General features: G+C 43.4%; 1 protein-coding gene across 10 annotated transcripts in view; it reads right to left on the bottom strand.

The window, feature by feature from the left end:
• KDM4C (lysine demethylase 4C) overlaps positions 1 to 14,721 on the bottom strand; it is a 351,443-nt gene that overhangs the window by 30,063 nt on the left and 306,659 nt on the right. For all 10 annotated transcript variants that reach the window (XR_016210339.1, XR_016210337.1, XR_016210344.1 and 7 more), the window contains one exon: positions 9,069 to 9,239. Coding sequence is in view for 6 of the 10 variants with exons in the window: in XM_051858176.3 (XP_051714136.2) it covers positions 9,069 to 9,239 (171 nt within the window). In the remaining 4 variants the exon portion in view is untranslated. The remainder of the gene's footprint in view (positions 1 to 9,068; positions 9,240 to 14,721) is intronic.

Genomic DNA, 14,721 nt, shown 5'->3' with positions numbered 1-14,721 from the left:
AATATGACTTCCTTAAAAACTTTCATTTACCACACTATTTCCATCTATGAATATACTGTTAATAAACTTTCAGAGTATCTTTTAGTGTAAAATCTTTCCGATCAGCTCCAGTTGGAGGAATGGGGATGTAAGTGGCATCAACGGGAAGCAGAATAACAAATGGACTGGATGAGATATGATTTCTAGAAGTTATGGTACCCCACTGACAGGGGCTATCTCTTGTCAACCTAGTATCTGCCACAAAAAGGTCTGCATGGCCATTTGACTTGATAAGCCAAGGCACCTCAAAGTCTAGGAGCCAACAGGGTTCCAAAAATAGTAAAGAATATCATAGAACAGAATGTTTCAGGGTATAAGCTTCTGAGTCTTCTAAACCCATGTGGGTATTTTCTTTTGCCTCCACAACACCTGCATTCCAACAGCTATGCTTATGCATCATTGACTCCCCCATGATGCCTAATACAGTATACTCAACATATAGCTCAGAAATGATGATGTCATTGGATAGTTTCAAACACAGAGTGTGATTTAGTTCATGGTAACTGTTACCCTTAGGTATAAGCTCTACACTGAGAAGAAATGATGAAGTCCTGGAAATTAATAACACTGCCCTCAAGTTCAAGATAGTTATTTTGATTTTGTTAGGCTGAAAATAAGATGCTATACCTTGAGTCCCCTTGGAAAGAAAAAGATGGGGGGAAGGGGGGAGTTAGAAGCCTGTGCCCTGGGAATAAGTTCCCAAAACCAATCACTTTGAGATAATTACCAAAAGAGAAATAAGAGTGAGTGAGATAAATATTTGATGAAAAACGTAACTGACAGTGTATCTTCATGGCAACTAGTTAATCTCCTGCATGGGACAGCAGAGCAATGAGATATTTTTCTTCAGAAGATCATTAGCGCTAAACAGAAACTGTCACTATGACACCTACAGAACAGTGAGATACATACAATTTATAAAAGAGAAAAGGGGTACAATGTAACTCAAGTAAGGGATCCAGCATTTCATTAATATGCCCCAGGCTTTAATATAAAAAACAAAAACACAAAAACACAAAAATAAACAAAACAAAACAAAAACACCAAGGGTTACATAAATGAGAAAAAAATCCCATGGCCTGGAACGTACTCACCCCTATAAACCTGAGAGACAGCTCATAAAACCTATGAGATTGACTGGAGTCTCAGTGAAGGCCACAGCCTTCAGAGTTAGAAAATCAGATGAAAACTAATCTTAATTAGGAGCCGCTACCCAAAAACTGTGGGTTTAGTCTGCAGAGGTTTCACCAGATTCTATCTCTCTAAAAGGCCTTGAAGTTCTTTTGTTATTTTTTTAATAACCTCACAGGTGATATGGTAATATTGTTTCTCTTTGGTTAAAATTTTTACTTTCTTATCAACCTGATATAATCTGTGTTTATAATGTGTTTTGTAGATGCAATACTGCTTCATTTAAAAAACATCTTTAAAAGATTTACATATTTATTTGAGAGGCAGGGGTGGTAGCTAGCTGGTTGATACAGATATTCCAAGTGCTAGTCACTCCCCAAATGGCTGCAATGGCCAGGGCTGGGTGAGGCTGAAGCCAGGAGCCTAGAACTCCATCCCAGCCTAGCTATGTGTATGGCAGGGGCCCAGGTGTATTAACAGGAGGCTGGACTGGAAGTGGAGCAGCCAGGACTCAAATCGGTACTCTGATATGGAATGCAAACATCACAAGCAGCCTATCAATCCACTGCCCCACAATAATGGCTTGTTTTTGAAAACGTGTGAAATACTTAGAAGAACCTGAACTACAAAACTAATGTCTGGTTTATTAAAGTTATGGGGATTAAATTGTGGGATTTGTAAGAAATGTATATATTAAATTTATAATCACTTAAAATATTAATAGACTTCTGGTTATTTGAATGTAAAATGGTTAAGATTTAATCTGCCACATTTATGTATTATATGAACTTAAGGAACAAATGAATTTGTTCTTATTTTATGAAAATTTATATAGTTACAAATAAATTTTGTCAGCTGAATTTACAGTCTTAGAAAAGTAAATGTAAATTGAATATTCATTAAAATTAAAGCAGTAAAAGGTAGTCACTTTCACATACAAAAGGTGTCCCATGGAGGAAACTGGTAAAGTCTTTCTTCTCAGTAAATTCCAGCTCCACAGTTGAGACACATAAGCAAGGGCACCACTCCAAGCAAGTGACTGCACTACACCTATGCTTGCCAGGTAAGAGCTTGCAGGGTACTGAGCACTGAGAAGCTTCCACACTAGGTTGACTAGATGTTGACTGTGACTCAAGGGAGACACAATGTCATCTACCATAGGTATTCTAAGCCACCAAGAGTAGACTTCCTGAAAAACTGCTGCCAAAAAGTAGGAAGGCACCAAGCAATCTGGATCTAACTCTATCACCTTCTATTTTGGTAGATGCTTTTTTATTATCTGGAAACTATCAGACCTGTGAAATGAGCAGGATCAGGGTTTGTTATGAAAAGTCTTTGAAACAACACTTTTAGCACTCAGAAGTATAATCATGAATGTAGAGAGCTAGATTACTGTAAAGTCTAAAAGATGTTAGGACTATTTTACAGCAAGTGAAACAATAAGCTGACCTGGGGAGACACTTCCTCACACCCCACCCTGCACAGTGGCATGGCCTTTAGGTACCTTGGTCAGCCATTTATTCTAGAAAGCGATGCCAATACAGAAGCAGTAGACCAGCCCCAACTTCAGCACTGCTTTCCACACACAGGCCATGTCCAAGGCGCATCTCCCCATCCACGGAGGCCATGACCCAGCTCAAGGTCAGCAGGGACAGCCCATGGAGGGCACTGAGGTGGATCTCAACTTTCAACAAGGATGTCTCCTGCCGCCATGATTCCTGTGGTCAGCAGAGCCACAGGCAGGCCCCCTCTAATCTAACTAGCAGGAACAAAGTGTTGAAGACACACATATTCTAACTTAAAATTTCATCATGACCAGAAAAGAGCAACATAAACTAGACAGGGAGGGAAAAGAAAAAAATAGTTTTACAGATTAACTATCCTTTAAAAACTAATTTTGTGCCTACTATTGGTAAGGTGTTCAGTTCACACACTCCTTTCAACAATCCTTAAAGGTGGAAATTACAATTTCCTTTTTAGAGAGAGGAAAAAACAGCAGGTTGGACGGTTTAAGCTGATTGCCTAAAACTGAGGGGAAAAAAGAGCTCTCTAAGAACTTTAATTTGTATCTGGAGCCGCCAAAAACTAAAGGCCATTGCTATTCATCCCCAGATAATTAAGAATATTATTTTCATGCCATCTTCACTTTTCAACAGAGGCTGAAAATTACATCCAGTCCTCATGGAAATTTCAGTGATGGACTCTTGCTGTCAACTTTCTAGATGATTATGTTTGTCTTCTCAAGCCCAGTGCTGGCCCTTGAACAATCTGCTACCTACCATCCTTCTATCTTGAGATGTGTTCAAAGTGTGAACGAAAGGAAGCAATCATTACTCCAGTATCAGTAGGGTTGTGTAAGGGTTTGCAAAAAGGCTAAGAAGAAGCCCTGGAATTTCTATCGTCAGGGAATTCCTTGGAGATGGGCAACTTTCACTCCCATCAAAATATCCCATCATTCTACAGGTACATTGTTGAGGGAGAACTTTTGAACATTTTCTGGCTACCACATACATAAAGTACTTGTGGGGAGCAACTGAGACTAGACTAAGTTACTGGAATTAAGACTTATTCTATGCATCTGCTCTCCCACAATATGGCGCTGAGAGAGAGACTAAACAACCTCTACGCAGCTGCCTCATCAGTTTGACTGATAAGCTGCAGGAGCTGATCCTGCTCCTGATTGGAGGACAGCAGTGTGCTCGGCGTGTGGGCAGCAGAGTTGGGATTGGTGGAAGAGGACTATAAAGGAGGAGAGAGACAACATGCACCAGGAACATCTGAAGGAACACCTGAAGTAACACCTGAAGGAACACCTGAGCAGCCCCCCGAGAGAGCCGGCTGGCAGTGTGCCGCTCCTCCGCGGGGAAAGGGGGGAGGGGGGGGGCGCCTCCATGGAGGGGGGGGGGCGCCTCCACGGAGGGGGAGGGGCTGGCAGCTAACCCGGGACAGCGTCGTTCCTCCACGAATGAGGGACCGGCAGCTAACCTGGGAAGAGCCGAGCAGATAAAAGAACAACGCAGGGTCTAGTGTCGTTCCTCCACGAATGGGGGAGAGACAGTACTTAAGCAGGGAAAGAAATTTTCTGGTGGTAAAAGAATGTTATTCTCTACTGCTCCAAATATTCTCCACTCACATAGTCCTAATGTAAGCATTTTAATGCCTACCAAATTTATTCTCAAACATGGATAGGCCAGCCTGTATTAAAGGGTCCTCATTTGTTGGCTTTGTGAAATGATTTGTAATAATCAACTTTATAATAAATAAAGGAATATAACTTTCTTTATTAAAACATGAAGCTTCGTAAGGAATGATTTTTATGTCATACATAAAAAATAAACAGTTTAGGATGGTACAAATTTAGGATATTCTAAATTTGATTTTTATAGCTAAAAAACCACCAACAGTACCTTACAACAGTTGTAGTTAACAAATTCCCAAGGCTTACAGAAACCAGTTCCTCGATAGGCAGTAACACTGGCCACACACTGCCCTTCATGATGATTCTTCTCAGCAGCATTCACACCTGATACTCACATCATGTGGGTTAGAGTTTGTAGTCAGAGGAAAAAATCATTCCTACCACCAGTTTCTGATGCCATAGGTATATGAGCTAATAAAAAAAACAAACCAGATTTCTCCGAGGAATGTGAAACGTATTTAGTGCTTCCACCAAATAATTGCTCTGCCATGTCTCCAGGACATTGAAGACAGCAAAGGACCTGATTAGATTCGTTCATATGTACTGATAAGATTTTCTTTAGGGAACAGGACAGGGTACACATTTAAAATAGTTCTGATGTAGATAAATATCAAAGTGGAACTGGGGTAATCTTAGCAATTAGAGCTTGTGGCTTAAATAATGATCTGGGGTATAACCTTTATATACATCATAGGAGGGTACTTCAGAAAGTTCATGAAAATTAAAAATAGTGGTACAAAAAAATTGAAATCCGGCCGGCGCAGCGGCTCACTAGGCTAATCCTCCGCCTAGCGGCGCCGGCACACCGGGTTCTAGTCCCGGTTGGGGCGCCGGATTCTGTCCCAGTTGCCCCTCTTCCAGGCCAGCCCTCTGCTGTGGCCAGGGAGTGCAGTGGAAGATGGCCCAGGTGCTTGGGCCCTGCACCCCACGGGAGACCAGGAAAAGCACCTGGCTCCTGGCTCCTGCCATCGGATCAGCGCGGTGCGCTGGCTGCAGTGCGCTGGCAGCGGCGGCCATTGGAGGGTGAACCAACGGCAAAGGAAGACCTTTCTCTCTGTCTCTCTCTCTCACTGTCCACTCTGCCTGTCAAAAAAAAAAAAAAATTGAAATCCATGTACCATTTTTTCCATTTATCCATTTTCCATGAACTTTTTGAAGACTCCTCATATACGGGAATAAATGTACTGTACATATATAACTACTTGCAGCATACTTATCTATACATATATATCATATCATAAAATTTACATCAAATTCCTGCACCTCAAATTAAAGCACAGCTGACAAACTTTTATAAACGCATTTAATAATGTAGCTTTCATTATTTTCAGCAAAAAACATAGACTCCAATCCTTGTTAATACTTCAAATTTTAAAAACTCATTTTTTAAAGCCATGATTTTGCATTCTGGAATATCAGTAATAACCAGGACATGCGCACTGCTCACTAAGTGCATCTACAGAGTCCTACAAGCCAACTAACATACATGGCTACTTGATAGAAAAGGAAAACATATTCTGCCACTGAGTCAGAACTTCTAGCAGCACAGCCAGAGTCTTGTCAGATTCTCAACCTAGAGTCCCAAGAGAATACGTCTATGATGGTTAATTTCGTGTCAACCTGAGTGGGACACAGTGTGCCATGAAAGGAGTCAGTCAGAACAGGAATGGCAGGGAGCTAGCGAGGACAACGGGCCCCTTGGGTAGTGTGGAAAATCTTCTTAACCCAGCTGGGAAAATGGCCTAAGCTAGGAAGCAAGTTTGATAAAGAAGGAGACGTAAAGAATTTCATTCGTTAGTCAGAAAAGCAGGCTCTGGACTCAAGCCTATGTACAAATAGAACTTCCTTTGTTCTGTGAGAAATATTTGCAGTTTTACACATATAAACCCCTAGCACCAAAAAGCAGTGGAACTCCCTTGCCCCTCCTGGCTTTATCCCCAGGAGTTTTTTTTGTTATCCTTCCTTCCTTTTTTTTTTTTTTTTTGGACAGGCAGAGTGGACAGTGAGAGAGTGAGAGACAGAGAGAAAGGTCTTCCTTTGCCGTTGATTCACCCTCCAATGGCCGCCGCGGCCGGCGCACTGCGACCGGTGCACCGCGCTGATCCGACGGCAGGAGCCAGGTGCTTCTCCTGGTCTCCCATGGGGTGCAGGGCCCAAGCACTTGGGCCATCCTCCACTGCACTCCCGGGCCATAGCAGAGAGCTGGCCTGGAAGAGGGGCAACCGGGACAGAATCCGGCACTGCAACCGGGACTATAACCCGGTGTGCCGGCGCTGCAAGGCGGAGGATTAGCCTAGTGAGCCGCGGCGCCGGCCGTTATCCTTCCTAATAATTTTTTGTTTATTGCCTAAATCACCTTCTCATGTGTTTATCTGCTTCATACTTCCTTGCACATACAGCAAGTTCCCTGGGAGGTTCACTTCAGCTGTTACACCCAGATATATTTCATCAAATCTTATTCTGGGTGTTTCTGGGTGACTTTAACCTTTAAACTGACCAACTCAGTAAGGCACATGACCCTCCCTAAATGTGGGTGGTCTTCATCTAATCAACCTAAAGGCCAAAATAGAACAAAAAGTTGCCCTCCCTTAATCAGAGCAGCCTGAGTGACTGCTTTTGAGCTTGGACATCCATGTTCCCCTGCCTTGAGACTCCAAACTGAAATATCAGCCTTCCTGGGTCTTGGGCCTGTCAACTGAGAATCATGGTGTGAAAAGAATCTTGAAATTCATGCATTTTTAAAAAACATGTATTTTCCATGAACTTTTCTATACTCCTCATATTTCCTATCAGTGCTGTTTCTCTGGAGAACCCTGCCAAGCACCATATTTTAAGGGAAATCACTTTCCCTTCAGAGTCACCAAAAAAGTAAGCCAAGGAAGCCTCATTCAGCACCGAGATGGCAAGGAGGAAAGAAGCCACAACAGTTAACAAGTGGTGAGAATATTTAATGAATCCAAGATTCCGTTTCACCTCACAGCCTACTTGCACCCAGCTGGTCTGAAGCTTTGCTGGGATGTTTTTAACTTACACATCGAAAAAGAATGTCTGTGATCTTGAAACTTTTTTGAAATTCCCTAAGTCTTTCCTCCTTTTACACCTTTCATTTCCTCTCTGTGAACCAGAATATAGATGATTTTAGTATGTGTGGGTATTGTGAGAACACAGGCACTAACATTTTTAAAACTGTTCAGAAGCACCATGCATTTAGATCAACAAGAATGGAAAAGAAAAAAACCTCTTCATGGCTTGATTAATCTTGTGCTTTTGATAAGGACTCTGGATTTAGCTGGGCATTGTTTGTTACCATGTGGTCTCAGCTGCTTGCTGCGAGGGCAGGGTGAAGCACACACACAGAGGCATCAGTTGACTCAGATAAAGAAAGCATCCAAAATCATGTGAATGGTAATCTCTTTAGACACCTAAGCAGGACTTTCATCTTTTATCTGACCTCGGCTTCCTCAACACTGGTGAAAGTCAAGGCTTTCAGCCTACTCTTCTTGTGCCTTTTCATGCCCTTGTACATCCTTTCTTCGCAAAGTTTAGGAATGGAACTCCTGGGGTCAGATTACTTGTGACTGATATTGTTTCTGACAGTGATTTACTTCTTTGTGCCTCAGTTTCTTTGGCAGCACAATGTGGAAAATAATGGTGCCTACTGTGTAGGGTTGTGAAGATGCATTCATGGGTCAAGTTCTGGTTGTGGAGCCTTTACTAACGCTGGAATCCCTTATTCCTTCTTCCAGACTCACCAAGGAAGTAGGCTGTTTGCAGTTCATGTGTAGAACCACATGGCCTCTCCTGTACTCAAAGCATCCATTTAGCAGCCTGCCACGCCCCCTGACTGAGCAGGGATTACATCTTTGTCATCAGGGTAACGTGTGGCCCATAGGAGGTAACCTACGTGGACTTAGGGCTTGAAGGGGCAACTGATTCTAACAAAGTGAGCATGTCATCCAAGGACTGCTGTTTGTGAATGGCAATGGCAATGCAGTGAAGTGAAGGTCTAGCTAGGTCCTGCTAAGAAACACAATGCACTGTTTCTGTACCTGAGGACGTTATAGGATTTCCAATTTGTTTCAATTCATTTGGTATATGACAATAAAAACCTTCCAAATGAGCTCACTGTTGTTTACTTACTTGTTGTCCTTCTAAACAGACTAGAGAGGTAAGAAGAACAAAGCTGACTAAACCAATGTTTCTTCAACTCCACAGGCCAGGATCCAACAAATATTTATAAGCAATCTCTTAAAGGCTCCCCAAACTGACACACACCCCTGAAAGAAGCAGTAACAGGATCAACCCCATGTCAACTAACCTCAATCTCAGTTATAGGATTTTATTTCAGTATCAAATGCCAGCAGCACCTTAATCTTGAATTTCTTACCCAACCTTCAGAACAGTGAGAAATAATTTCTCTTCTTTATAAATTGCCCAGGCTCAGGTATTCTGTTGTCACTACACAGACAGACTAAGATAGCATCTTATACTTTGTGGCCAAGTAACATTCATTATTCATAAAAGAATTTGGGGAAAGCAGTCTGCATTTACCTGGATACCATTCAGAATGGTGAAAACTATGAATATCAATTGAAGTGAGCTATTAAAATAAGCCAAGGAAACTCTTCCAGGGAATTCAGTGAGGATGGTTTAATGAAAACTATAGTGGGTCAGCAGCCACCTAAAGGAAACCACTTACCACAATATCCTCAGGAAACGTGTCTCTGCTGAAGGAACCATCATCAAACATGACCTCATAGAAGGTCTGTGACGTCACCGCAATCACTCTGCAGCTGTAATACCGGGTGTTCCGATGCTTTGTGATAACCGTCTGACCCACAGTGATGGCCTTCTCAGACGCCTTAGCTTTCTAAAATAAGAGACAGGAAAGAGGAAGAAAGAAAAAAGAGGAAAGGAAAAGGAAAGCAAAATGAAAGAAATGTTTATTTAGGAAACAATCACTATTTTAGTCCAAATATCTTTAAACTTAGGGTTGGAGAACAATTTCAAACTTAATGTATGTTGTAAAAATACAATAAATACCAACAATACTCAAAGTACCCTTTGCCCAGGTTCATCTATTGCTGCCTAATGCTATTATGAACATCTTACCATTTGCTTTAATGTTCACATATTTTTCATTGTACAGGTATATGTGTATATGAGACAGAAGAACATATATGCACATGTGCATATTATTCTGTTTCTCTTGAACAATTCATAAGCTACATACATGATGAGATTTTTCCCCATTAAAAATTTCAATGTTTATTTTCTAATAGGGATATTCTCTTACACAATCACAGCTCCAGTAAAGATACAAACTTTAGGAAACTGAATATTGGTGTGACACTTTAATCTTCCACCACTAGTTGGTCACTTGATTGTCGCTCCCCCTCTTCGTGGAGGAACGACACTAAGCCCTGCCTAGGCTTCATATCCGAGTCACGGCACCATTATGTCGCTCCCCCTCTTCATGGAGGAACGACACTAAGCCCTGCCTAGGCTTCATATCCGAGTCACGGCACCATTATGTCGCTCCCCCTCTTCGTGGAGGAACGACACAGGACCCTGCGCTGTTCTTTCGTCTGCTCGGCCCTCCCCGGGTTTGCTGCTGGTTCTTCCTGGGTTGGCTACTATCCCTTCCACCTCCGTGGAAGGGCAGTTCCCCCTGGCCACATTCCCCACTTCCGCAGGGGAGCGGCACACCGCCGGCAGGCTTTCTCGGGGGCTGCACAGGTGTTCCTTCAGCTAGATGTTCCCCTTAGATGTTTCCGGTGCATGCCGTCTCTCTCCTCCTTTATAGTCCTCCTCCGCCAATCCTAACTCGGCTGCCCACACGCCGAGTACGCTGCTCTCCAATCAGGAGCAAGTCCTACAGTTTATTGGTTGAACTGGAGGCAGCTGTGCGGAAGCTGTTTACTTCTCTCCCAGCGCCATATTGTGGGAGAGCAGATGCATAGAACAAGTCTTAATTCCAGTAACTCAGTCTAGTCCGGATTGCTCCCCACACTTGATCCAATAATGATCTTTATGGCATGCTGCTTCCCTGCTCCCAAGCTCCCAAGTACAGGATCCAGTCTAGAGACAAGGATTGTGTTTAGTTGTCACATCTTTTTAGTTTCCTTTAATTTGGACCACTTCCACAAACCTTTTTTTTTTTTTTTAAACAGTAGTGATACTTTGGAAGGATAATTCCTTCCCTTCCTGTCTTTGCAGAGAGTACTCGGTATTTCCTTACAATTAGATTCAGGTTATATATTCTTGGCCAGAATCCACAAAAATCACATAGATAAGGTTTATGTCTTCAAGATGCTGTCTCTGGAGACACATGATTTTTCTATCTTTCTCAATGGTGATATTGACCTTGATCCTAATAAAAGTGGTCCAATTTCTCCACTTCAATACTTTCTCTGACACTAAGCAATCCATGGGAGACATTTTATCAAGATGCAAATATCCTGTTCGTCATACATCTGTTTAGATTTAGCATCCACTGATGAGTCCTCTTTGGTTCTTACCACAATGGTGTTATACACTGATTTTTCCTGGTCCAAAACTCCCTCCACATTTACTAATTGGCAAATGGCATTTGTTAAGTAGGAGACTCCCATATCTTTCCATATGCATGCATCCGTCCACCTACTATCAGTATGGGTTGATAATTTACCCTCCCCAATTCTTTTTTTTTTTTTTTGGACAGGCAGAGTGGACAGTGAGAGAGAGAGACAGAGAGAAAGGTCTTCCTTTGCCATTGGTTCACCCTCCAATGGCTGCCACGCTGCGGCTGGCGTACCGCGCTGATCTGATGCAAAGAGCCAGGTGTTTCTCCTGGTCTCCCATGGGGTGCAGGGCCCAAGCACTTGGGCCATCCTCCACTGCACTCCCGGGCCACAGCAGAGGGCTGGCCTGGAAGAGGGGCAACCAGGACAGAATCCGGCGCCCTGACAGGGACTAGAACCTGGTGTGCCGGTGCCACAAGAAGGAGGATTAGTCTAGTGAGCTGCGGTGCCGGCCCCTCCCCAGTTCTTTATAATTCACTCTATGATACTTTATTTCTCAAATTGTCCCAGATTCGGCCAAGAGGAGATCTTAAATGCTGGTTCTGATGAAATCTTTTTTTTTTTTTTTTAATTTTTTTAAAAAGCAGTTCTTTATTATCTGGCCTAACAGAATGTTCTAGGGCCATCTTGGCTCAGCCCCAAAATTAGCCATTCCAGCAGTGTAGTTCTTTTTAAAGCAGACAGATGCAGTTCTGTATGGCTATAGATGGAGAACAGGCTGATGAAGCTCATTGCTGGTTAGGAGATGATGGCCTGGCACAAAGATCTGAGGAAAGAATGTTCATGATTTGGACAAGAGGGCAAACCCTTCCCAACAAACATCTTCCTAAGGGTCTCCTACTTGTAGAGTAAGCTCTGCCATTTGGTTCTAACCTGCTTAGCAAAACAAAAGGATATTTTCCTTCTTAAGGACATATTCCTCAGTAATTGTTAGGTTAAAGTTAGGTATATGACAATTTTGATATAGTACAAGACTAAGAAGTCTATAGTGCTTTAAAATGCACTATGGAGGAAGTAAAATATTTATATTTATACTTTTAAAGATTTATTTATATATTTGAAAGAGTTACAGAGAGAAAGTGAGAAATAGAGGGGAGGGGGATCTTTGATCTACTGGTTCACTCCCCAATTTGGGACAACCACCAGGGCTGGGCCAGGCTGAAGCCAGGAGCCAGGAGATTCATCTCGGTCTCCCAGATGGGTTCAGGGGCCTAAGTACTTTGGCTTTTCCCAGGCCATTAGCAGGGAGCTAGATTGGAAGTAGAGCAGCCAGACATGAACAAGCACCAATATGGGATGCTGGTGTTGCAGGTGGTGGCTTTACCTGCTATGCCAGAACACCAGCCTCTGAAGAAAAAATCTTTAATAGCTAGATGACAGAGTATACTGTGTAGGCAAAAATTATTACTCAGTTTCCTACTTCACCTCACTGACTATAATCTTGAAATATATCTAAACTTTCAAGGAGAATGACCTAGTCATTCTACACCTAGAATGCAGAGTTATCTAAGTCCAAAATTGTGCCCAGGTTAGCTCCTTAAGGTTAAACAGGTTACCATAACTCCATGAGGATGAAATGACAACCTGTGAAGTCACACACAGTGGCCCAAGTGACATGGATTAAGGACAGATAGGGTTCATGTTGGCAGAATTTTTTAAAGCTGTTGTCCACCTTTGCCAAACTTACAAACAGAATTAGCTATACTTTATTTCACTATGATGGTAGTTCTTTCAGGTATATCTTTTCTAAAAGATGAATTACACTGAGAGAGAAAGAGAGGCAGAGAGAGAGGTCTTCCATCTGCTGGTTCATTCCCTAATTGGCCGCAATGGCTGGAGCTGTGCTGTTCTGAAGCCAGGAATTTCTTCTGGGTCTCCCAGGCAGGTGCAGGGGCCCAAAGACTTGAACCATCTTCCACTGCCTTCCCAGGCCATGGCAGAGAGCTAGATTGGAAGTAGAACAGGCCGGCGCCGCGGCTCACTAGGCTAATCCTCCGCCTTGCGGCGCCGGCACACCGGGTTCTAGTCCCTGTCAGGGTGCCGGATTCTGTCCTGGTTGCCCCTCTTCCAGGCCAGCCTTCTGCTGTGGCCAGGGAGTGCAGTGGAGAATGGCCCAAGTGCTTGGGCCCTGCACCCCATGGGAGACCAGGATAAGTACCTGGCTCTTTGCATCGGATCAGCGCGGTGCGCCGGCCGCGGCGGCCATTGGAGGGTGAACCAACGGCACTGTCCACTCTGCCTGTCAAAAAAAAAAAAAAAAAAAAAAAAAAGGAAGTAGAACAGCCAAGACTCAAACCAGTGCCCATATGGGATGCCACCACTGTAGGGGCGGCTTTACCTACTATGCCACCACGCTGGGATGTGTGGCACAGCGGCCATGCGCATTCTGATGAAATCATAGTTACCCTTAAATGCGACTGTGTGGTTTAGATTTGAATTCTAAGCTCTGATTCTTACTGACTATACGTGTCTTGGAGACAGTATTTAACCTTTGTCAGCCTTGGTTTGTTCATCAGTGAAAGGGATAATACTTCAATGTTAGCTGTAAAATAGGATGAAGTACAGTACATAAAATACCTAGACTTTCAGCAGTTTATGGCAAATGTTAACTGGCTTCATTTTAAGAAAGAGAGAACATACCTGAGACTTTAGCCCCAAGTTAATAAACCACTCTTCCTACTGCACCTCAGTTATTGGCATGTATGAGAGGCAGCATTCTGACTTCACACTGACAAGGATCAAGCCAGGCCCAAGTCATCACTTTGGAGAAATGGGCCCCACTCTTCACCTTGTCCACTCCAGCAGCCTCTAATTCATGTCAAAGTTGGACACACTGCTAGGCCTTAGGAAGGAAGGCATCCTTCCCCAGACACATAAGGCTCCCAAAGCCTTTGTTTACAACTCTCTAGAAGACCAGATAACATGAACCTTTCAATTTCTGTCCTAGTTATAACATAATAAAATCCACAAGTCAAAGCCAGCACTTGTCTTTTTATCTGCAGCAGCCAGCACAGTGTTTCTAACACTGTTGCTGCCATGTAAATCATGAATGGATGGAAGGACACTGAATGGATGAATTGTAGTTGGATACAGCACATTTTCAAAATAGACATGGACTGATTCCATTCATTCAAGAAAAGGGTAAAGAGAAGCCAAGAGGGGGCCAGCATTTTGGTGTAGCAGGTTAAGCCTCTGCCTATAACATTATAGGTGTTGAATTGAATCCCAGCAGCTCCACTTCCAAACCAGCTCTCTGCTAACACACCTGGGAAAGCAGCAGAAGATGGTCCAAGTACTTGGGCCCCTGCACCCATGTGGGAGATCTGGAAGAAGCTCCAGCCTCCTGGCTTCAGCCTGGCTCAGCTCAGGCTGTTGCAGTCATTTGAGGAGTGAATCAGTGGATGCAAGATTCTCTCTCTCTCTCTCTGTAACTCTGCCTTTCAAATAAATAAAATATAAATCTTAAAAAAAGAGACAGAGGGGCTGGCGCCATGGCTCACTTGGTTAATCCTCCGCCTGTGGCGCCAGCATCCCATATAGGCGCCGGGTTCTAGTCCTGGCTGCTCCTCTTCCAGGCCAGCTCTCTGCTGTGGTCCAGGAGGGCAGAGGAGGATGGCCCAAGTGCTTGGGCTCCTGCACCTGCATGGGAGACCAGGAAGAGGGACCTGGCTCCTGGCTTCGGTTCGGTGCAGCGCTGGCCGTAGCAGCCATTTGGGGAGTGAACCAACGGCAGGAAGACCTTTCTCTCCGTCTCTCTCTCTCACTGTCTATAACTCTACCTGTCAAATA

This window comes from Oryctolagus cuniculus, chromosome 1 (assembly GCF_051225735.1).
Source record: "Oryctolagus cuniculus isolate XC-2025 breed Fujian yellow rabbit chromosome 1, ASM5122573v1, whole genome shotgun sequence".
Lineage (NCBI taxonomy): Eukaryota > Metazoa > Chordata > Mammalia > Lagomorpha > Leporidae > Oryctolagus > Oryctolagus cuniculus.
This window is presented reverse-complemented; position numbering and strand designations above follow the sequence as displayed.